General features: G+C 44.1%; 1 protein-coding gene across 1 annotated transcript in view; it reads right to left on the reverse strand.

The window, feature by feature from the left end:
* Nucleotides 1-3,792: 3,792 nt before the first annotated feature.
* The window catches only part of PLA2G15 (phospholipase A2 group XV), a 29,357-nt gene continuing 16,164 nt past the window's right edge, over nucleotides 3,793-16,985 (reverse strand). Inside the window, exons 4-6 of the mRNA XM_083165090.1 lie at nucleotides 11,783-11,881; nucleotides 6,265-6,489; nucleotides 3,793-5,420 (exon numbers count right to left, since the gene is read on the reverse strand). Of these exons, the coding sequence (XP_083021216.1) occupies nucleotides 4,909-5,420; nucleotides 6,265-6,489; nucleotides 11,783-11,881 (836 nt within the window). The 3' untranslated portion in view covers nucleotides 3,793-4,908. The remainder of the gene's footprint in view (nucleotides 5,421-6,264; nucleotides 6,490-11,782; nucleotides 11,882-16,985) is intronic.

Consider the following 16,985-nt stretch of genomic DNA (forward strand, 5'->3'; position numbering starts at 1 on the left):
GAAAGTCATTCAGTGACACAGACCAATACAGATGGTGACAATCTGGGCAGGATAGGCAGATTTGTATACAGAGGATACTGAAATCCAAAATAGTTACATTTCCCAAGAGATTTGGTTTAGATTGAGAAAAGCAGAGGACACAAAACTGTTAAAATATATATGTAGACATTACCTGCTGTATTTTATTTATAGTCCTACCACAGCAATGAGTGGTAAAACTTCAAGCTACATTGCACCCCTCACAAACCTTACAGAATATTCTATATTCATGACTACAGTATACACCGATTAGAGGAGCCAAATCCGAGATCATCGTAAGTTATTAGATCAGAAACTCTGTATATGGCTGAAAATGTTAGTTTTTTAGACTGTGAAAGTCTGTAAGTGGTGGTATATTCCTTTTTCAGTTGCTAGATGGAGCTAGAATTCCTAAGGGCTCTAACATTACCTTGCATAAGACTTACAGTAAAGGAAAGGCAATATTAATGCAATAAACATGTGAGGGGAAAAATAGATATATATGTAAATCTGTACATTGAGTTTTAATAGGACAATTGTCCTCCCTTTGTGCACTGAGTGTTATTTTATTGAGTGAACAGAAGGTCCTGTAATGGCTCAAACTGTTTCTCTGTGAGTGCATTTAATACTAAGTTTAGGTCTCATGGTGCCAATGGATGCTACAATCTGGGCCTTATCTTCTTGGCCGCCTGCACAAACCTGCGTATATCTCTGATTTCCGCTATGTTTCGAACCAACGTGGCTCCTAAGACCGATATCTGTACTTTTAGTGAGCTTAAGGACCGCTGCTTTTCAAGCCCTTTTTGTAAAAATTCCAGAATAGTTGGTATTTTCTCTGGGTCACTTCCACTCTCTTTGCACAAGACATATTCCTCCAAATTTTATAGTATTGTGACAAGAACACTGGAAAAGTGTTTGAGGGCAGGTATATTTGTCCCAGGTTCTCATCTTACACCTTTTAGAAACAGGAAAAACTTCCATGAGAATGTTTCTTTTTTGTTAAAGCTGAGTAAAGGCCCAGCTCAGGTGTTTGGCCTCAGAGGGCTAATCTGCGCTTGCAGCTGTGCAAGGCCCATGTAGAGCTGCTGGACTGATCAGTGTGGGGAGGCTGCCTGGGGAGGCTGCAGAATCTCTGTGAGAGGAACAAGCTTTCTGAAGCTATCCAGTAGTGACCGGAAAACGTGGCGTTTTGTGTAGAGATAGTTAGGTATATCATGTGTTTAGTTCGTGCCGGACAGGCAAGGTATTTTCTTTTGTTGTTTATTTTTATTTTCTGCTGAATAAAACTGGTTGCAGCCAGTTGCACCCCAAAGACTTGACTTGTATGTTTTCTCAGCTGCTGCTTGCTACCTTCTACCCCAGGAAAAGGCATCCAGTTCCCCTAGTGTTACAGTATGTTTTCGAGGTTGACCCCTTCCTTGCTTTACAGACTCACTATTTACAACCCATTCGGAATACGGTTGCAATGTTCACAGTCTGTAAAACTGGTGTCAGTCCCTCCATTGGTTACCATGTTTAATATAAAATACTTTTACAATTACCCAAAAGGCCTTAAATCACTCTACACCAATGTACACTTGGCAGTTGTAGCTACCCAGCGATTGGTTAGACGCTTGATATAAATAATAAAAAAAAAAAAAAAAAAAACCACAGCAACCATTGAACATATTCTTCCACCTGAGACTGTTTACTGTACACATACAGCTATATCCTGATCTTTTGCATGTGAATGCGCATCAATGCAGGATTTCTGTACATGTGAAAGGAGACAACCCTGTGTCTACGGCCCTTACATACAACTTGTCCATCCTGGATGCCTTACATATTCAGGATAACAGGAATGAGCTCAGAAAGGTAATCTTCAAATAAGATACACAGGACGTACCTATAAAAAGGTACCACTTCCCTCAAGGACCCCCAACAGCGCACGTTTTTCCTGGCAGCTGCACTCGTTATTCACTGACACATTTTTAAAGATCACAGGTGTAGCTGATTACTTCACCTGTGATTCTGTGTGGAGGCCTAGAAAACGTGCACTGTTGGGGGTCCTTGAGGACAGAGGTTGAGAACCACTGGCCTAGGCTACCATAAGTTGCAGCACAAGAGGCTGCCTCCAGCTGCAGTGACTATGGGCAGTATTCAATGAGAAAAAGTCTCAGTGTTTTATGGCGAGTTCGTGCTTTTCTCGCGTTAGACGGAGACTTTTGCTCTCAAAAAGCGAGCAACCCTATTCAACGTGCACTTCTCGCCGTCTTTCTAAGTGATTTTCGCCGTGTCTCTCCGTGTAGCAATTCTCCATCTTTTCATGGAGAAGTGGAATATGAACTTTTACAATAAAAGGTTTGTTGTTTTAATTTTGGTGTAAAAAAATCAGGAATTTTAATCTGTTTAGGGGCATGCTATTTTTATTCATGTGCTTATAGCACATGAATATATATTTAATAAACAAAAAAAAATTATATATTTTTTTTTTTACACAGAGCAGCCAGCAGGGGGCCGAGAGCCGCTCATTAGATATTCACTGCACCCGATCATTACATATGCACGATCGGGTGCAGTGAATACCCGGCCCCCTGTTGGCTCTCCTGGGGGGGCAGCCTGTGCTGCCTGGCTCCCGGGGAGCCCACCTCCCCCCCACATACGTTCTGGGGCAGGCAGGGAGACTTCCATCTCCCTGCGGCGTCACCTCATACGCCGGATTGGCTGATACTCGCCGCGAGGGGCGGCGAGTATCAGTCACATTGAATACTATCTAAAGTGCCGTGGCGGAGAATCTCCAAACATGGAGAATCTCCGCAAAAACACGGCGAGTGCAAAAAAACGCTCGCCATGCACGGAGAATATTTTCATTGAATACTGCGAAAATAGAAAAATAAAATCACACCAAAGAAGTAAAATAAAGTGAAGAAAATTTAAAGGGAAGGGACCCAATACAGGGGGGGGGGGGGGGGGGGGGGGGGGGGGGGGGGGGGGGGGGAAGACTTTAGGCAGAATGACAGCATAAGTCTAGAAATCCAGCTGCAGAAGACTCAGGCTTATTATACTGGCAGATGAGGACAGTTGTGCACATGGACACAGTTTAATAAATTACAAATATTGGGGAACCATTGAGTACCTCTCAAATGTCATGTTTTATTCTGATACAGATGTTTAAACTCAAGCTGCAATGCGCACTGTGCATTTTGGACTGGATCGCATTTAGTTTAACACCCATTGCTTCAGCACATCGCATACGGTTTGAACTAGATGCAATCTAGTCCAAAGACTACGTGCAGCAATGTGATGTGCATGGGAGCGCGCATTGTAAGCCCAAAATGGACCATGTGGGCAACGTAAGAACTAGTTATTAAAATAACCACATGTAGTGCAGGATGGGCACCAATCGCAACCCACACACACGGTTTGTGAACCCCCACTCCCTGTTTTTCATACCCCTACATACACTGTACCTAGATGTGCTAAAGTTTGAACAAATATACATTTTTTCAGATTAATTCCATGCAGTGCATGCCCATCTCATCTTCCAAAACTATTCCAGAGGTCGTACAACTTATTTATTTAAATGATAGTTTATATATCGCCTTGGAGAAGTTGTATGCAATGCCCCTTGAACTACCCAGGAGCTGATATGCTGCAGATCTGATACAATGGACATCACATACGATGTCAAACACATTAGATTGGCCCCATTTTACCCGACTTCTCGGAAGCTTATCAGTTTAGACCAATGATGTTAATAAAGGAAAGGCTAACTTACAATAAAACAAAGTGCAATGAAGTTTAACATATTTATTACAATGTTGAGGCACAAGAGGCAAAACATTTCTTAATTAAAAACAGATTCCTGACAAAATAGATTTAGATACACAAGACAGTAGGAAAATCTGGAACATTTATAGAAATTTGGCAGTTTCAGCTTGAGATATGACCCGATTTCTTACATTACTTTTTCCAACCTAAATTCATTAGGAGCAGAAATAAGATACATTATAAAATAAGGTTACCACTTTTTTTATTTCGATGCTGTATGGCAGATTGTAGCCTCCATATAACAGGGAAAAAAGTTGATAGCACACACAAAAAAATAAATGAAAACTGTGCAAAGGTGACCATTACTTGTGAGAACTCTATTCAAGTCTTTTTTATAATAAATGCTAATCTTAGATTTCTTCTAAAACTGAAATGAGGTACAGTGTGCAAAATATCTGACATCTAGAAATGCTATTTATGTAAACACCGGCCTTTGTAAACCATTCATGTATCAGACACAAACAGATGTAAACCGCCAAGTGGTAGACCATCTCTAGAACACTGTGGAACTGAATTCTGGTGCTAGTGATTCACAACAAAGTCACAATGCACAAATGTAAAACCGTTCTTCCGGTTGGGTTGAAATTTGAGCATTTGTACATATACAGTAAATACTTTTCTGTTGGCACCAAAAGTACTTCACATGACTTTGCTATATATATATATATATATAATCTTCCTTTGATAAATTTTAAAACCAAAAAGTTGTATTGTGTAGATTGGACTAAAAAAAAATCTCAAAAGCTTTTAGAAGGAAATGTTTTGGGCTGACAATGTTAACAATACAAATACGGCCAGAGAAATACAATATCCCAAAAAATGAGCAGTGAAAAAAAAAGAAAAGAAATAAACTCTCCTAGCAAAGCAAGTGCACGTGCACACCTGCACACAAAACAGCTACAACACAACCTACAAGTCAAAAGATGAGGGCAAGTCAGAATGTAGATACTGTATATAAATGAACTTTCAGGGACGTTTGTTGTGCTTGCCGTAATGCAGAAAAACATTTACATTTATTGATTGACTACAATTACCACAGTGCACAAAAGGCGGACTTCCACACACCTCCAGAGACGCAGGCTACACACCTAAAATGACTTTTTTAATGTAGGATATAGTGCTGACATTTGACAACATTGCAATGTGCTCATTCCCTGGAAGTTCTACTAAAGACACTGCTTGCTTCTGACCGTGTAGCCATTTACGGCACTGTAAGGCACTTTCTATATTCACTGTTCCATCTCCAGGTCCATATATAATGTTTGGATCCTTGTCTGGGAAAGAATCATACTGGAATGAATCGGGAGTGTCCACTCCAGTTCCATAAAGGCAATGTACCGGAACCCCAGGAGGCGTAAGAGAGGATATAAGTCCTTGTGTTTCTTTTCTCATGAACCAACCTTCCGGGAAACCAATGTCATAGTAAAACTTCTGGTAATCCTGTAGGGTGTAGTTTGTATTGGGTGTACTTACAAGCACTTTGTCAGGGGACCAGGTGTTACTATATGGAAGTAGCCAACTGGTGGAGACAGCCGAGCGCTGCTGGTCACGGATACGCAAGGAACTGATCACCGGAATTCGATTATTGTCCCCTAAAAGTTCAAACACAAAAAAAAAAAAAAAAAAAAGGGAGAAAATCTAAGATATACGGTGTTCTACATTACAGTGACAATAATCCATGGTTACATTTTATACCTAAAATAATTTAGATTGAGCAAAGACATAACTAGTGTAACTTTTTTATTTCCATTTTTAGGTGCATCACGTTCTTATGGGTACATTTTAGTAAAGCTTCAAAAAATTGGTGATGTTGCCAATAGCAACCAATCAAATTTTGTCTATCATTTTCTGGGATGCAATTGACATGTGATATCCAGCCTCTGATTGGTTGTTATGGGCAACAGTTTATTTAATTTTTAGAAGCTTTAGAAAATGTAGCCCTTAGCTGCTGCTCCCGTCTAGCGCTATAAATGAAGCAGCTGCTGCTCCCGTCTAGCGCTATAAATGCAGCAGCTGCTGCTCCCGTCTAGCGCTAAAAATGCAGCAGCAGCTGCTGCTCCCGTCTAGCGCTAAAAATGCTCCTGCTCAGGTCTAGCGCTATAAATGCTGCTGCTCAGGTCTAGCGCTATAAATGCAGCTGCTCCTGCTTATGTGGTCATCACCTTTTTATTGTAGGTTTTTATTGCAAGTTTATCCATTATTTTTGTCTGCATAACTTCAAATTCATTCTTTAATTTGTCTACACACGAGTAGGGAATATAAACTGGGCAGGGCTAGAACAAAGTATTCAGAAACCAATAACTAACTAGATGTCAGTCTGTAGTATGTTTAGAATGGGATACGGCTACTCGTACTGATGTGTACCCTTCAGCCTTCCCACCCTATTATAAAGATAAGCCACAAAGTTCCTGAGGTCTCATTTCATATGGTACGGACCTGAAGCAAGGACACGCAGAGTTTTAGCCACTCCGCCCCAAGGCGCTCCTATAGCCACAAAGGAGTGAATATATTTGTTTTTCCAATCCTGGGTCTGTTGGTTGAGAAAATAAAGTGTATACAGATTGCCCATGCTGTGTGCAATGAGCGAGACTGGGCTGGCGTAGGTCTCATACATCGTTTCTATTAGCTTCTGTAACGCTTCAAAATATTCTGCGTTCTCATCTAGGGAAGAAGGAGGAGAACACACATTTTAAAAGAAAAATCAAACTAAAAAGTTGTAATGCCTAACCATTGATCCAAAAACAATACAGCATAATCTAGAATCTTAATATAGTTCAGCAAGAAGCAAATACAGTCTATGTAATATCTTACTAGGAAATCCAAGAATACCAACATTTCCTGAGGCATTCCTGGAAGAAGTCTAAAAGGTGCCCATACACTGCCTGTGACGTCTCGCAGCAGTGTACGGACACCCGACAGCCTGCGAGCCCCCGGGACCTTCCCGGCGGCAGGGACGCACGCGATCCGTTGTGATGGATGCATGCGTCCCTGCTTCACCGCCAGGAGGAACGGGTGGTCGGACAGCCTGGTCGGGTCCGATGCGTACGGGACCGCGCAACGGACCCGACGGCATGTCAGGGAGGGACGATTTGGTCCAATTTCGACTAATTGACCCGTTAAATCGGACCAATGTATGGGGGCCTTTAGACTTAAGTATCAACAGAAATGTTTTTGATAAAAAAAAACAATATTTGGCAGCACTCCCACAGAGTTTAATACCTGGGGTACAGATACTTCTGGGGGTACACTGCAGACTTTTTAGGAGGTACTAAAAAAATATTAGTAATGGTGGAAGAAAAATATGTTTCCCATTGTGTTAGCGGTAACCCGGAGACAGCACACAGCCAGCTACCAAACACAGAGGGACCAGATTCCTGACCGCACACTACTCCGTAGTACAGGCATGTCCAAACTGTGGCCCTCCAAGTCCCATCATACATATGCCAGAGTTTTTCCATTAAGGAATGCTAAAACTATGGCAAAGCATGCTGGGATGTGTAGTTTCACAACAGCTGGAGGGCCACAGTACTATGGATATTTCAGATTAAGAGGAGGGGTAATTGAAAATGAAAAGCCTAATTAAGGGGTATTGGAGAAAAAAAAAAAAAAAAAAGTTGGGACCCCGCTGGTGTTACTAGATAAGCGGGGACCTCCATCGGAAGGGTACGCGCACCGCCTTCTGGCGGCTGCCGATATGACCACCAGACCCCCACTGAATGAGGACTGCTCCATTAGTTTCACCTTTTAGGTTGAATTACTGAAATGAATGAACCTTTGCACAATATTCTATTTTTTCGAGGTTCACCTGTAGGTATGTGATGGATCTATTTCATATGATCCAGGAATTATCCCGTGAGATTGTTTGTTCTCTTACCTAAACATCCAATAAATCTTTCCAGCGAACAGATCTATTAAGTAGAATGTGTCTGGGTATGTATAGTCCCACAATTATATACAAAGAACTAATAAGAGTTATAGTAACGATCAGTGACATGCAGTGAGGACATTGCCTGGGGAGGCACTCACCTCCCAGCACTGACGCCGGCAGGCACAGGCAGCAGGGGGTACCATGCGGCAGCCTACCCCCCCCCCGGTGGCACTCACCTGTCCTCTCCTCGGCGGCGGCTTTCTCCCAGAAGCGCCGGACTCCCCGCTGGCCGCGCTGATGCATCTTCTCCAGGTGGACCCTGCATGTGTGTGATTGGACAGCGGATCCAGCACTGGATCCGCTGGCCCAATCACATCTGGGGGCGTGCATTCACACTGGTGCCCCTGTCATTGCGGCATCAGTATAAGTGCTGCTTCCCCATTAATTTTTGATGGGCTTTTGCAGCCCATTGCTGCCCCCTGCCCTCCCCTACCCGGAGTTTTAATGTTAACAGCGGGAGGCACCTCTACCGCTGCCTCCTACCCTCACATGCAGCAGTGTAAGAGGGTGGGAGGCAGCGGGAGAGGTAGAAGTTATGAAAATAATAAAAGAAGATAGAGATATATATTTTTATTATTTTCATCATTATGACAGGGGTCTGCCTCCCCTGACTGCATGTCCCTGGTAACGATAGGTTTCAAAGTTTCAAAGACCCTGTATCCTAGTTGTACATAATCTCAGGTGACCGCTTGTTTGCCTAATACAGATTGTGTCAAACATTAGAAGTAAAATGATGCAACATTGTTTCCACATAACGAATGTGTAATGCAGCAACAAGAGAATAAAAGGTAAGAATAACAGCTTTACCTTACGGGTGAATACTGCATGAGTGAGCCCTGCCGCCCTAGGTACATTCCGACAAAAGGGACAGTCGTTTGAGTACCGTAAATTTCTGCTGTTTTCCCCAGTGCAATAGTGATGGCCTCTTGATATGTCGGTCCTGACATGAAGCTGGGAGGGTATTGGAATTTGCCAAACCAACTGCTAAGTCAGCAAGAGTACAGGCCCATACATACAGCCAGAGTCAATGGGCGGTATTCAATGAGCCTGATTCGCCAGGTTTTTATGGCGAATTTGTGCTGTTTGGCGAATTTCTGTCAAAAACGGTGAATCACCCTATTCAATGACCACATGGCGAATACATTTGAAGGTTTTTTTCGCCATGATTCACCGAGTAGCAATCGCTATCTTTTTATGGTAAAGTGGAATGTGAACTTTTAATATAAAGTGTTTTGTTTTTTACATTTGGTGTAAAAAAAATCAGGAATTTTATTCTGAGGAGGGGCATGCTATTTTTATTCATGTGCTGTAAGCACATGAATATATATTTAATTTTAAAAATAATATTTTTTTTTTTTATTTTTTTTTTTACACAGCATCCAGCAGGTGGCGCCAGAGCGGAGCCGCTCATTACATATTCATATATTCACTGAACGATCATTACGATCCTGTGTAGTGAATATACGCTCGCCTGCTGGCACCCCCGGGGGGCAGCCTGTGCTGCCTGGCACCCGGGGAGCACACCTAACCCCCCACAAAGGTCTGGGCTAGGAGAGAGACTACCATCTCTCTGCCTGGCACCGTCCTGAGGCTCCCTGCGGCAATCGCCGCAGGAGCTCATATTCGCCAGTCAGGGGCTCGCTGCCCCTGACTCGTTGAATACCGGAGCCCGCCGGCTCCGGAACGTGGCGAATGTGCAGCGAATCCAAAAAAGGATTCGCTGCACCTCGCAGGTATTCACATTGAATACCGCCCACTATATCCGCAGATACATAAGGCGACGGCCCTCCAGCAGAGCAGAGGCGATAGGTCTGAACAGCATTGTTTGCAGACCTATCGTTTGTATACACTTTCCACTTGCGATATAAAAACAGTTTCATCAAACTGCTCATCAAAATTGACCAACGTGAACCGGGCAGAACACATGTGTCCACCTATCCACAAATTGCAACAAAGAGCCCCATTTATCATGTCACAGACTTAACGACACAGGGCGGTATCCAATTAGCCCTGATTATTCTCCCCCAATGTTTTACCACATTCTTTGTGATGCTATCGAAGTAGGATTGCCCAATAAATATAGCACGTGTTCTCCTGGAAAACAGGGCTGCTTCTCTGGATTTTGCTAATCCCCAAAAACCCACAGCTTGTGCTTATCGGGTAAAAGGGTTAGTGTTTTGGCATGACTTAGGATGGGGCAACCCACTGAATTTTAACAAGACCGTTTCTGTTCGGCAGGAAGGAGCCTGCACATGTAGGTCTATCCGGACATCTACCGGATGCAACAGCTTCGTTCAGTAGGAGAACAGGAGACCGCTTTGTAAGAACACATTCATTTGAATGTATGCAATTACACCGCGCAACCACAGAGCCCACTGCCCACTCCCCACCAGCACAGTTACCTTCACCAAAGCCCTGGAGCTGCTGCTCACTGAGGCGGCTATGAAGGAGACCAACAAAGAACCGATGGCAGCAGTGATCTCTCGGGGCTTCCAGTGTCTGTTCCAACAGCAGCTACTGAGCACTGATGAGGAGGTGGAGGGTCAGGAGCGAGAGAGAGGGGGTTTGATCAGCCAGTGGCTACTACTATACAAGTGTAGGAGAAATAGAATGGGAGCAGGCAGACTCTCTCCTTGACCCCAAGATCTGCATAGCGGTGTCTGTGTCCCTGGGGCTAAGCTTGAAGGCTCTGAAGCAGGGGGAGAGGCGCAGAGAGGAGACTGCACGTTCACCACCTGCTAAATTCACATGGATGAGTAGGCGGAATCTGGATGTGGCACATAAGGAGGTGGTGACCTAGGATCCCCCAACGGCAGCATGGGTGGTGCAGGTCCTGCAGCAGGGTGAGACAGCGGCTATTTTTTACATTTTCAAAATGGCTGTGCTGAGCCAATCACAGCTCACAGTGTCATTTCCCAGCCCCCTTGAGCTGGCTATATTAGCCAGCACAACACAGGAGGCAAACCGCCCAAAAGGCAGGAGGAGGGGCAGAGAAGAGCTCCTGCAGAAGCCGAATATCTGGGGAGCTTTAAGTCCACCACCCCAGGTGAGAAACACGGATGAAGACACCTGGAGGAAGCCCTGCGGAGGCAGAAGACATGCAAAAGAGCTTAAAGGCTGCTTGCCCCCAGGTGAAGATCCTGGATACAGAGGGTCCCTAACTCTCAGCCTGGGCTTGACAATACACCCCCTGCTAATGAAGCCCGATGCTGGTCCCAAAAAAAATATGGGGAATCTCCACTCGCTTTGTCCCCCGTATTTTGGGAACCAGGGCCTGTATTTAAATAAAAAAAAAAAAATAATTTGGGGACCTCCACTCATTTTTTTCCTGCCAAAACGCAATGTGTGGCCCAACCTAAGATCATAAGATCCACCTCACAACCCACACATCGGCTTGTAATTGTACCAAAGCACCACCTGATGTGCACAAAACACACACAATGCATCGTACAAGCCGTCACAATAGTGTATTTGGCCCTGAAATCGGATTTGGTTTGTAGCTAGGATGGAATAAATAAGTCACAAAAAGTTCAAAACACAGTAAAAAATAAAACAATCCTTCCCGTCTGGCCCCCTTGGTATACAAAAATCCCTCTCCATGGCCTCAAATACCCGCCAACTCTTTATAGAACCAAGATCATTAAAGAAAATCTGTTGACCTCCATCTTGCTAATGGACCTTGTACCCCTTTTGTCACCCCCCTTTTTTTTTTTTTTTTTTTTTATAGGTTTTCTTTTTTTTTAGAACCCAAACTTTTTTTTAATATTAAAAAACGTACCACACTCCTTTCCCCATATTCCTATACACTGAATCTACATTGGGTTTGTAAAAGAACCTTTCATTTTTATAAAATGCAATTTCTCAGGGGATCTATTTCTGTTCAGTCATTATTGTTATCATATTAGATTTGATGTTTTTTACCACATATGGTACATGTTTTTTGTTGATATATCTGTTTACATGCAAAAAGGTTATGATTTTAAAAGACACTGGATCAAAGTTTCCATATTTGCCGAAGAGACTTACTGGGAGCTTTGCGCCAGTCATAAGGTGCTCCTCTTATATTTTCATCCCGTACGTAGCCCCATTCCACCATACTCTGCACAAGGGTGTAGAAATATATACCTGCAAAAATAAATTCAATGACCAAAAAAAAAAATATTTACACCTGTAAAGCCATTGAGACCTCTTTGTGGTACATTACATTAAAATAAGTCACAGATTTTGAACATTTTACATTGTGCACAATGAACGTATTTACATAAATTTCTTAATCTTTTGATAAGGCAAAACCTGAATCACACCTTGGATCAGTTCTAAAAAAAGTTTTAATTATACTTGCGATAATTCCGTTTCTTCTGAGCCTCTCCATGGCAGCCATTACTCTGGGTTATTCCCTCTTCTCTTAGGTTTAGACAGGTAGACTTGTAACTCCGCCCACTATATACCCAAGGTGGGCGGAGTTACAAGTCTACCTGTCTAAACCTAAGAAGAGGGAATAACCCAGAGTAATGGCTGCCATGGAGAGTGAGGAATAAAGTACGGATTCTTACCGTTAATATGCTTTCCTCTACTCCACCATGGCAGCTGTACTATGGGTTTTCCCCCTCATTAGGTAGATCTGGAAAGGAAAAAAAGACACAACACTGCCCCTATATAAGGACCGCCCCTACTGAGGCTCAGTGTCTTGATTATCAGCAATTATACGCTTTTACATAACCTAACATAACATAACACTTATATTGCTTCATATATCCCAGGGGAGGGAATAATGCTGCCATGGTGGAGTAGAGGAAAGCGTATTAACGGTAAGAATCCGTACTTTCCTCTACCTCCCCATGGCAGCTGTACTATGGGTAATACCATAGCAGTATAAGAAAGAAATTTTTTTGGGAGGGACCAATAGAAGTATACTACCTTTAGGATGCAGGTTGTCATCACCTACATATAAGGCTGCTTTGAAATTAAATGTCCTTCCCTTTTTAAAGGTGAATTAGTGTAATCCTTAGATTACTGCGCTTAGTATCTTCCTGCCAAGTTTTGCGTCACTGGAGGATTCGACATCCAAGCTATAATGTCTAGAAAAAGTATGTGCTGAGGCCCAACAGGCTGCTTTGCATAATTCTTCAAGGGATGCTGCCCCTTTCCTAGCCCAGGAAGATCCCACTGCTCTAGTGGAGTGAGCTTTCAAGCTCTGTGGAACTTCCTTATTGCTCCTCCTGTACGCCTCAGCAATGCATGTCTTGATCCATCTTGCTATGGTTGTTTTTGAGGCCCCTAGGCCCTTGTTCTTGCCCTCAGTCACCACGAAGAGCCTTTTTGTCTTTCTCCAATCTTTCACTCTTTGTAAGTAGATCATTAACGCTCTCTTCACATCGAGTTTATGGAGCTTTTGCTCTTTCTCATTCACTGGTTTTGCGCAAAATGACGGTAGTACTATCTCCTGGTTGATGTGGAAAGAAGTCACTACTTTGGGCAGGAAGTTAGGGTTCGTTCTAAGTACGACCTTGTTTTCGTAGAAGTTCATGAATGGCTCTTCTGCCCAGAGGGCTTGCAGTTCTGACACCCTCCTTGTGGATGTCACTGCCACCAGGAATGCCACCTTAGTTGTTAGCCACTTGACTGGTACCTCCTCAAGTGGTTCGAACGGGCTCTCTGTTAAGGCGTTAAGCACCAGATTAAGGTCCCATGGTGTAATAGGGTTGCGAAACTCTGGTCTTATCCTCTTGGATGCTTGTATGAACCTTTGTACGTATTTATCTTCTGCTATCTTTCTGTCAAGTATAGCCCCAAGGGCAGATACTTGGACCTTTAACGTACTGACTGACAGTTTCTTGTCTAGTCCTGATTGCAGGAAATCTAGCACAGTGGGTATAGTTTTATGGCTTTTCCCCTGCGTCCTGCAGAATTGTATATATGTTTTCCAAATTCTGTAATATGTACCCGAGGTTGAGCTTTTCCTGGCCTTCAGAAGAGTTCTTACTACTTTCGAAGAGAAACCTTTATTCACCAAGGTTCTGGTTTCAGCAACCATGCCGCTAGGTTCCAGTTCCTGGGCTGTTGTTGCGCATATTTTCCCTGCCCCAGCAGGTCCTCCCGATCTGGCAGCTTCCAGGGCCCTGCTACTGCCATCCTGACCAGTTTCTGGAACCAGGCTCTTCTTGGCCATGTGGGTACGACGACTATCACCGTCGCTTTTTCCCTCTGTATTTTGTTTAGCAACCTGGAGATGACCGGGAATGGTGGGAACGCATACATCAGACCTTGTTCCCATTGACACGTTAGCGCGTCTGTTCCCCATGACTCCTTTTCCCAGTATCTGGAGATGAACTTCATCACCTTCCTGTTGTCTCTGGTTGCCATGAGGTCTGTCCTCGGATTGCCCCACATCTGTACTATCTCTTCGAACACTTCTTGGGATAATTCCCACTCCCCAGGTTTTATCGGCCTTCTGCTTAAGGCGTCCGCGTACAGGTTTTCTTGTCCCGCAATGAATACTGCTGAGAGACTTTCTGTCCAGGCCTCTGCCCAGTTTAGTACCTGTGATGCTGCTGTCGGGATTTGCTTTTCGTGCCTCCCTGCTTGTTCAGGTATGCCACTACCACCAGGTTGTCTGTTCTGATTACTACGTCTCTCTGGTACAGGTGGGATTGAAAATGTCGGCACGCCTCCTTCACTGCATTCATTTCCCTGATATTTGAGTGAAGCAGTCCCTCTTGTCTTGTCCATTCTCCTTGGGCTGCTGCTCCTTGGCATACTGCCCCCCAGCCTGACCTGCTGGCATCTGTTGTCACCAGCACCTGTTCCCCTGTGGTGAAGGACTTTCCTTGTCCTAGTCTTCCTTTCGTCACCCACCAGAGTAGGTCTTGTTTGGCTCTTTTTGATAAGAGGATCTTTTGGGTTGTCTTTTTGCTGTCCCCGTCCCATTGGGACAGAAAGCAGTTCTGCATGCTTCTTGTATGAAGCCTTGCCCATTTTATGGTGTCCGATGCTGCTGACAGAAGACCCAGTAATCTTAGGCAGTCTGCTGATCTGACAACCCTCCTTGGTAAGAAGTAGCTTATTTCTTGTCTTATCTTCATTATTCTCTCCCTTGTCAACACCGCTTTCATTAACCTTGAGTCTATGATTACTCCTAGGTACTTTACTGCTGTTGTGGGTTGGAGCTGACTTTTCTCTAGATTTAAAATCCATCCGTGTTCTTGGAGAAACTCCATTACTCTGTGCGTGTCCTTTAAGGCTTGCTCCTTTGACCGCGCCATTACCAGTAAGTCGTCCAGGTAGGCCCAGACTGTGATGCCTTCTTCCCTGAGTTTTGCCACAAGAACTATCAGGACCTTTGTGAACGTCCTTGGCGATGTTGACAGGCCGAACGGCAGTGCCGTGAACTGATAAGTTTTGCCTGAGATTCGGAATCTTAAGAATTTTTGGTGTTTCGGATAGATTGGTATGTGTAGGTAGGCATCTTTGAGGTCTATTGTAGTCAGAAAGGAGTTTCTTTTTATGTCTGGGAGTATCGTCCTGAGAGACTCCATCCTGAATTTCCTGGCTGTCACATATACGTTTAGCCTCCTCAGGTCCAGTATGGTCCTGAACCCTCCTGATTGTTTCTTGACTACGAAGAATCTTGATTGCCATCCTGTCATTTCTTGTCCTTTGGGGACCGGCACCACTACGCCTTGTGATATCATATTTTGTAGGCTTTGTCTTAACGCCAGTCTTTCTTCTTTGTTTTTTGGTATGGGTGAGTCTTCCAGCCATACCCCAGGATCCCTTACAAATTCTATTTTGTATCCTGACGATACGACCTCCTTCACCCATTTGTCGCTTGTAGATCGGCCCCAAGCTGAATGGAACTTCTTCAGCCTGCCCCCGACCTTATCTCGGGGCCCCCGGCCTCCTGTATCCTCTGCCCGGCCTGTATGTCCTTGCCTCCTTGAAATCTTGTGATTGAAATTTTTGAGATCTGTTAGGCATTTTCTTAAAGCCCCTGTCCTGGGGGAGCCACACTGACTCTCCCCCCCCCCCCCCCCCGTGGTTTTTTATATGATCTCATCCAGATTCTTCCCAAACAGGTAATCACCCTGGAATGGGAGGGATACCAGCTTATTTTTAGATTGTGCGTCTGCCGACCATGGCTTCAGCCACAATGCTCTCCTGGTAACCGCGGTGCTCGCATTTGTTCTGGCCGCCAGTCTGACCGCATCCAGTGATGCATCGCAGATGAACTCAACTGCAACTTGCACGTTTTGAATTATCTTAAGGAGGTCTGACCTTCTTACTCCGTCCAATAAGTCGGACTCTAAGTCCTGGCACCAGGACCTTAATACCCTCGAAGTCACCGCTACTGCCGAGGAAGCTTTAATGGAGGCACCGGACGTAATATGCTGCTTACGCAGGCTCATCTCCATCTTTCTTTCCATTGCATCCTTAAATACATTGGCGTCTTCTAAAGGCAAAGTAGTTTTCCTTGACAGTCTGGCAATGGCTGAGTCGACTTTAGGCGCCACTTCCCACTTCTTCACCTGGTCTGTGTCGAATGGGTACATCTTGTTGACTCTGAGAGGTACGGCTATTTTTTTATCTGGGTTAGCCCACTCTTCCTCTACTATATCTTGAAGTGGCTTTGATAAGGGAAATGCTTTTGGTTTTTTCTTTTTATCTTTAAAGAGGAGGTCCTGCAACTTCCCTTCTTCTTGCGGGTCCTCAATACTGAGTGATTTATTTATAAGTATGAGAAGGTTGTTAAGGAGGTCTGGATTGAAGTCCAGCTCCATTTTCTCCTGGGTTACTTCGCCATCTTCCACCTCCTCGAGTAAGTCAGTGGCAGGACCTTCCCCTGGATCAGAGTCCTCAGATGGTGGGTCCCTAGGCCTTTTTGACCCCTTCTTCATATCTTCCTTTGTAACAAAGGTATCAGCTAAGGAAGTTTTAAGCATGGCGACCAAGTCCGCCATTTGGTCCGGCCTCATTATGGGGGCTTTTTTACAATTCTCACACACAGCACTTTTCCATTTATCTGGCAGAGGTGCATCACATGCAGAGCACTTAGCCACATGCAGCTTTTTGTGTTTCTGCTTCACTTCCAGCTTTTCTTTACTTGATTCTGACCTGCAAGGAATAATAACCTTGCTTTAGAACTAGAATACACTATGAACTTTCCTAATAATTTCCTTCTGGCTTACCCTGATTTAGTTTGCTGCTTCCTATCATCCTCCATTGCTGCGGA

The sequence above is a fragment of the Crinia signifera genome, chromosome 11, assembly GCF_055691185.1.
Source record: "Crinia signifera chromosome 11, ASM5569118v1, whole genome shotgun sequence".
In the NCBI taxonomy this organism is placed as follows: Eukaryota; Metazoa; Chordata; class Amphibia; order Anura; family Myobatrachidae; genus Crinia; species Crinia signifera.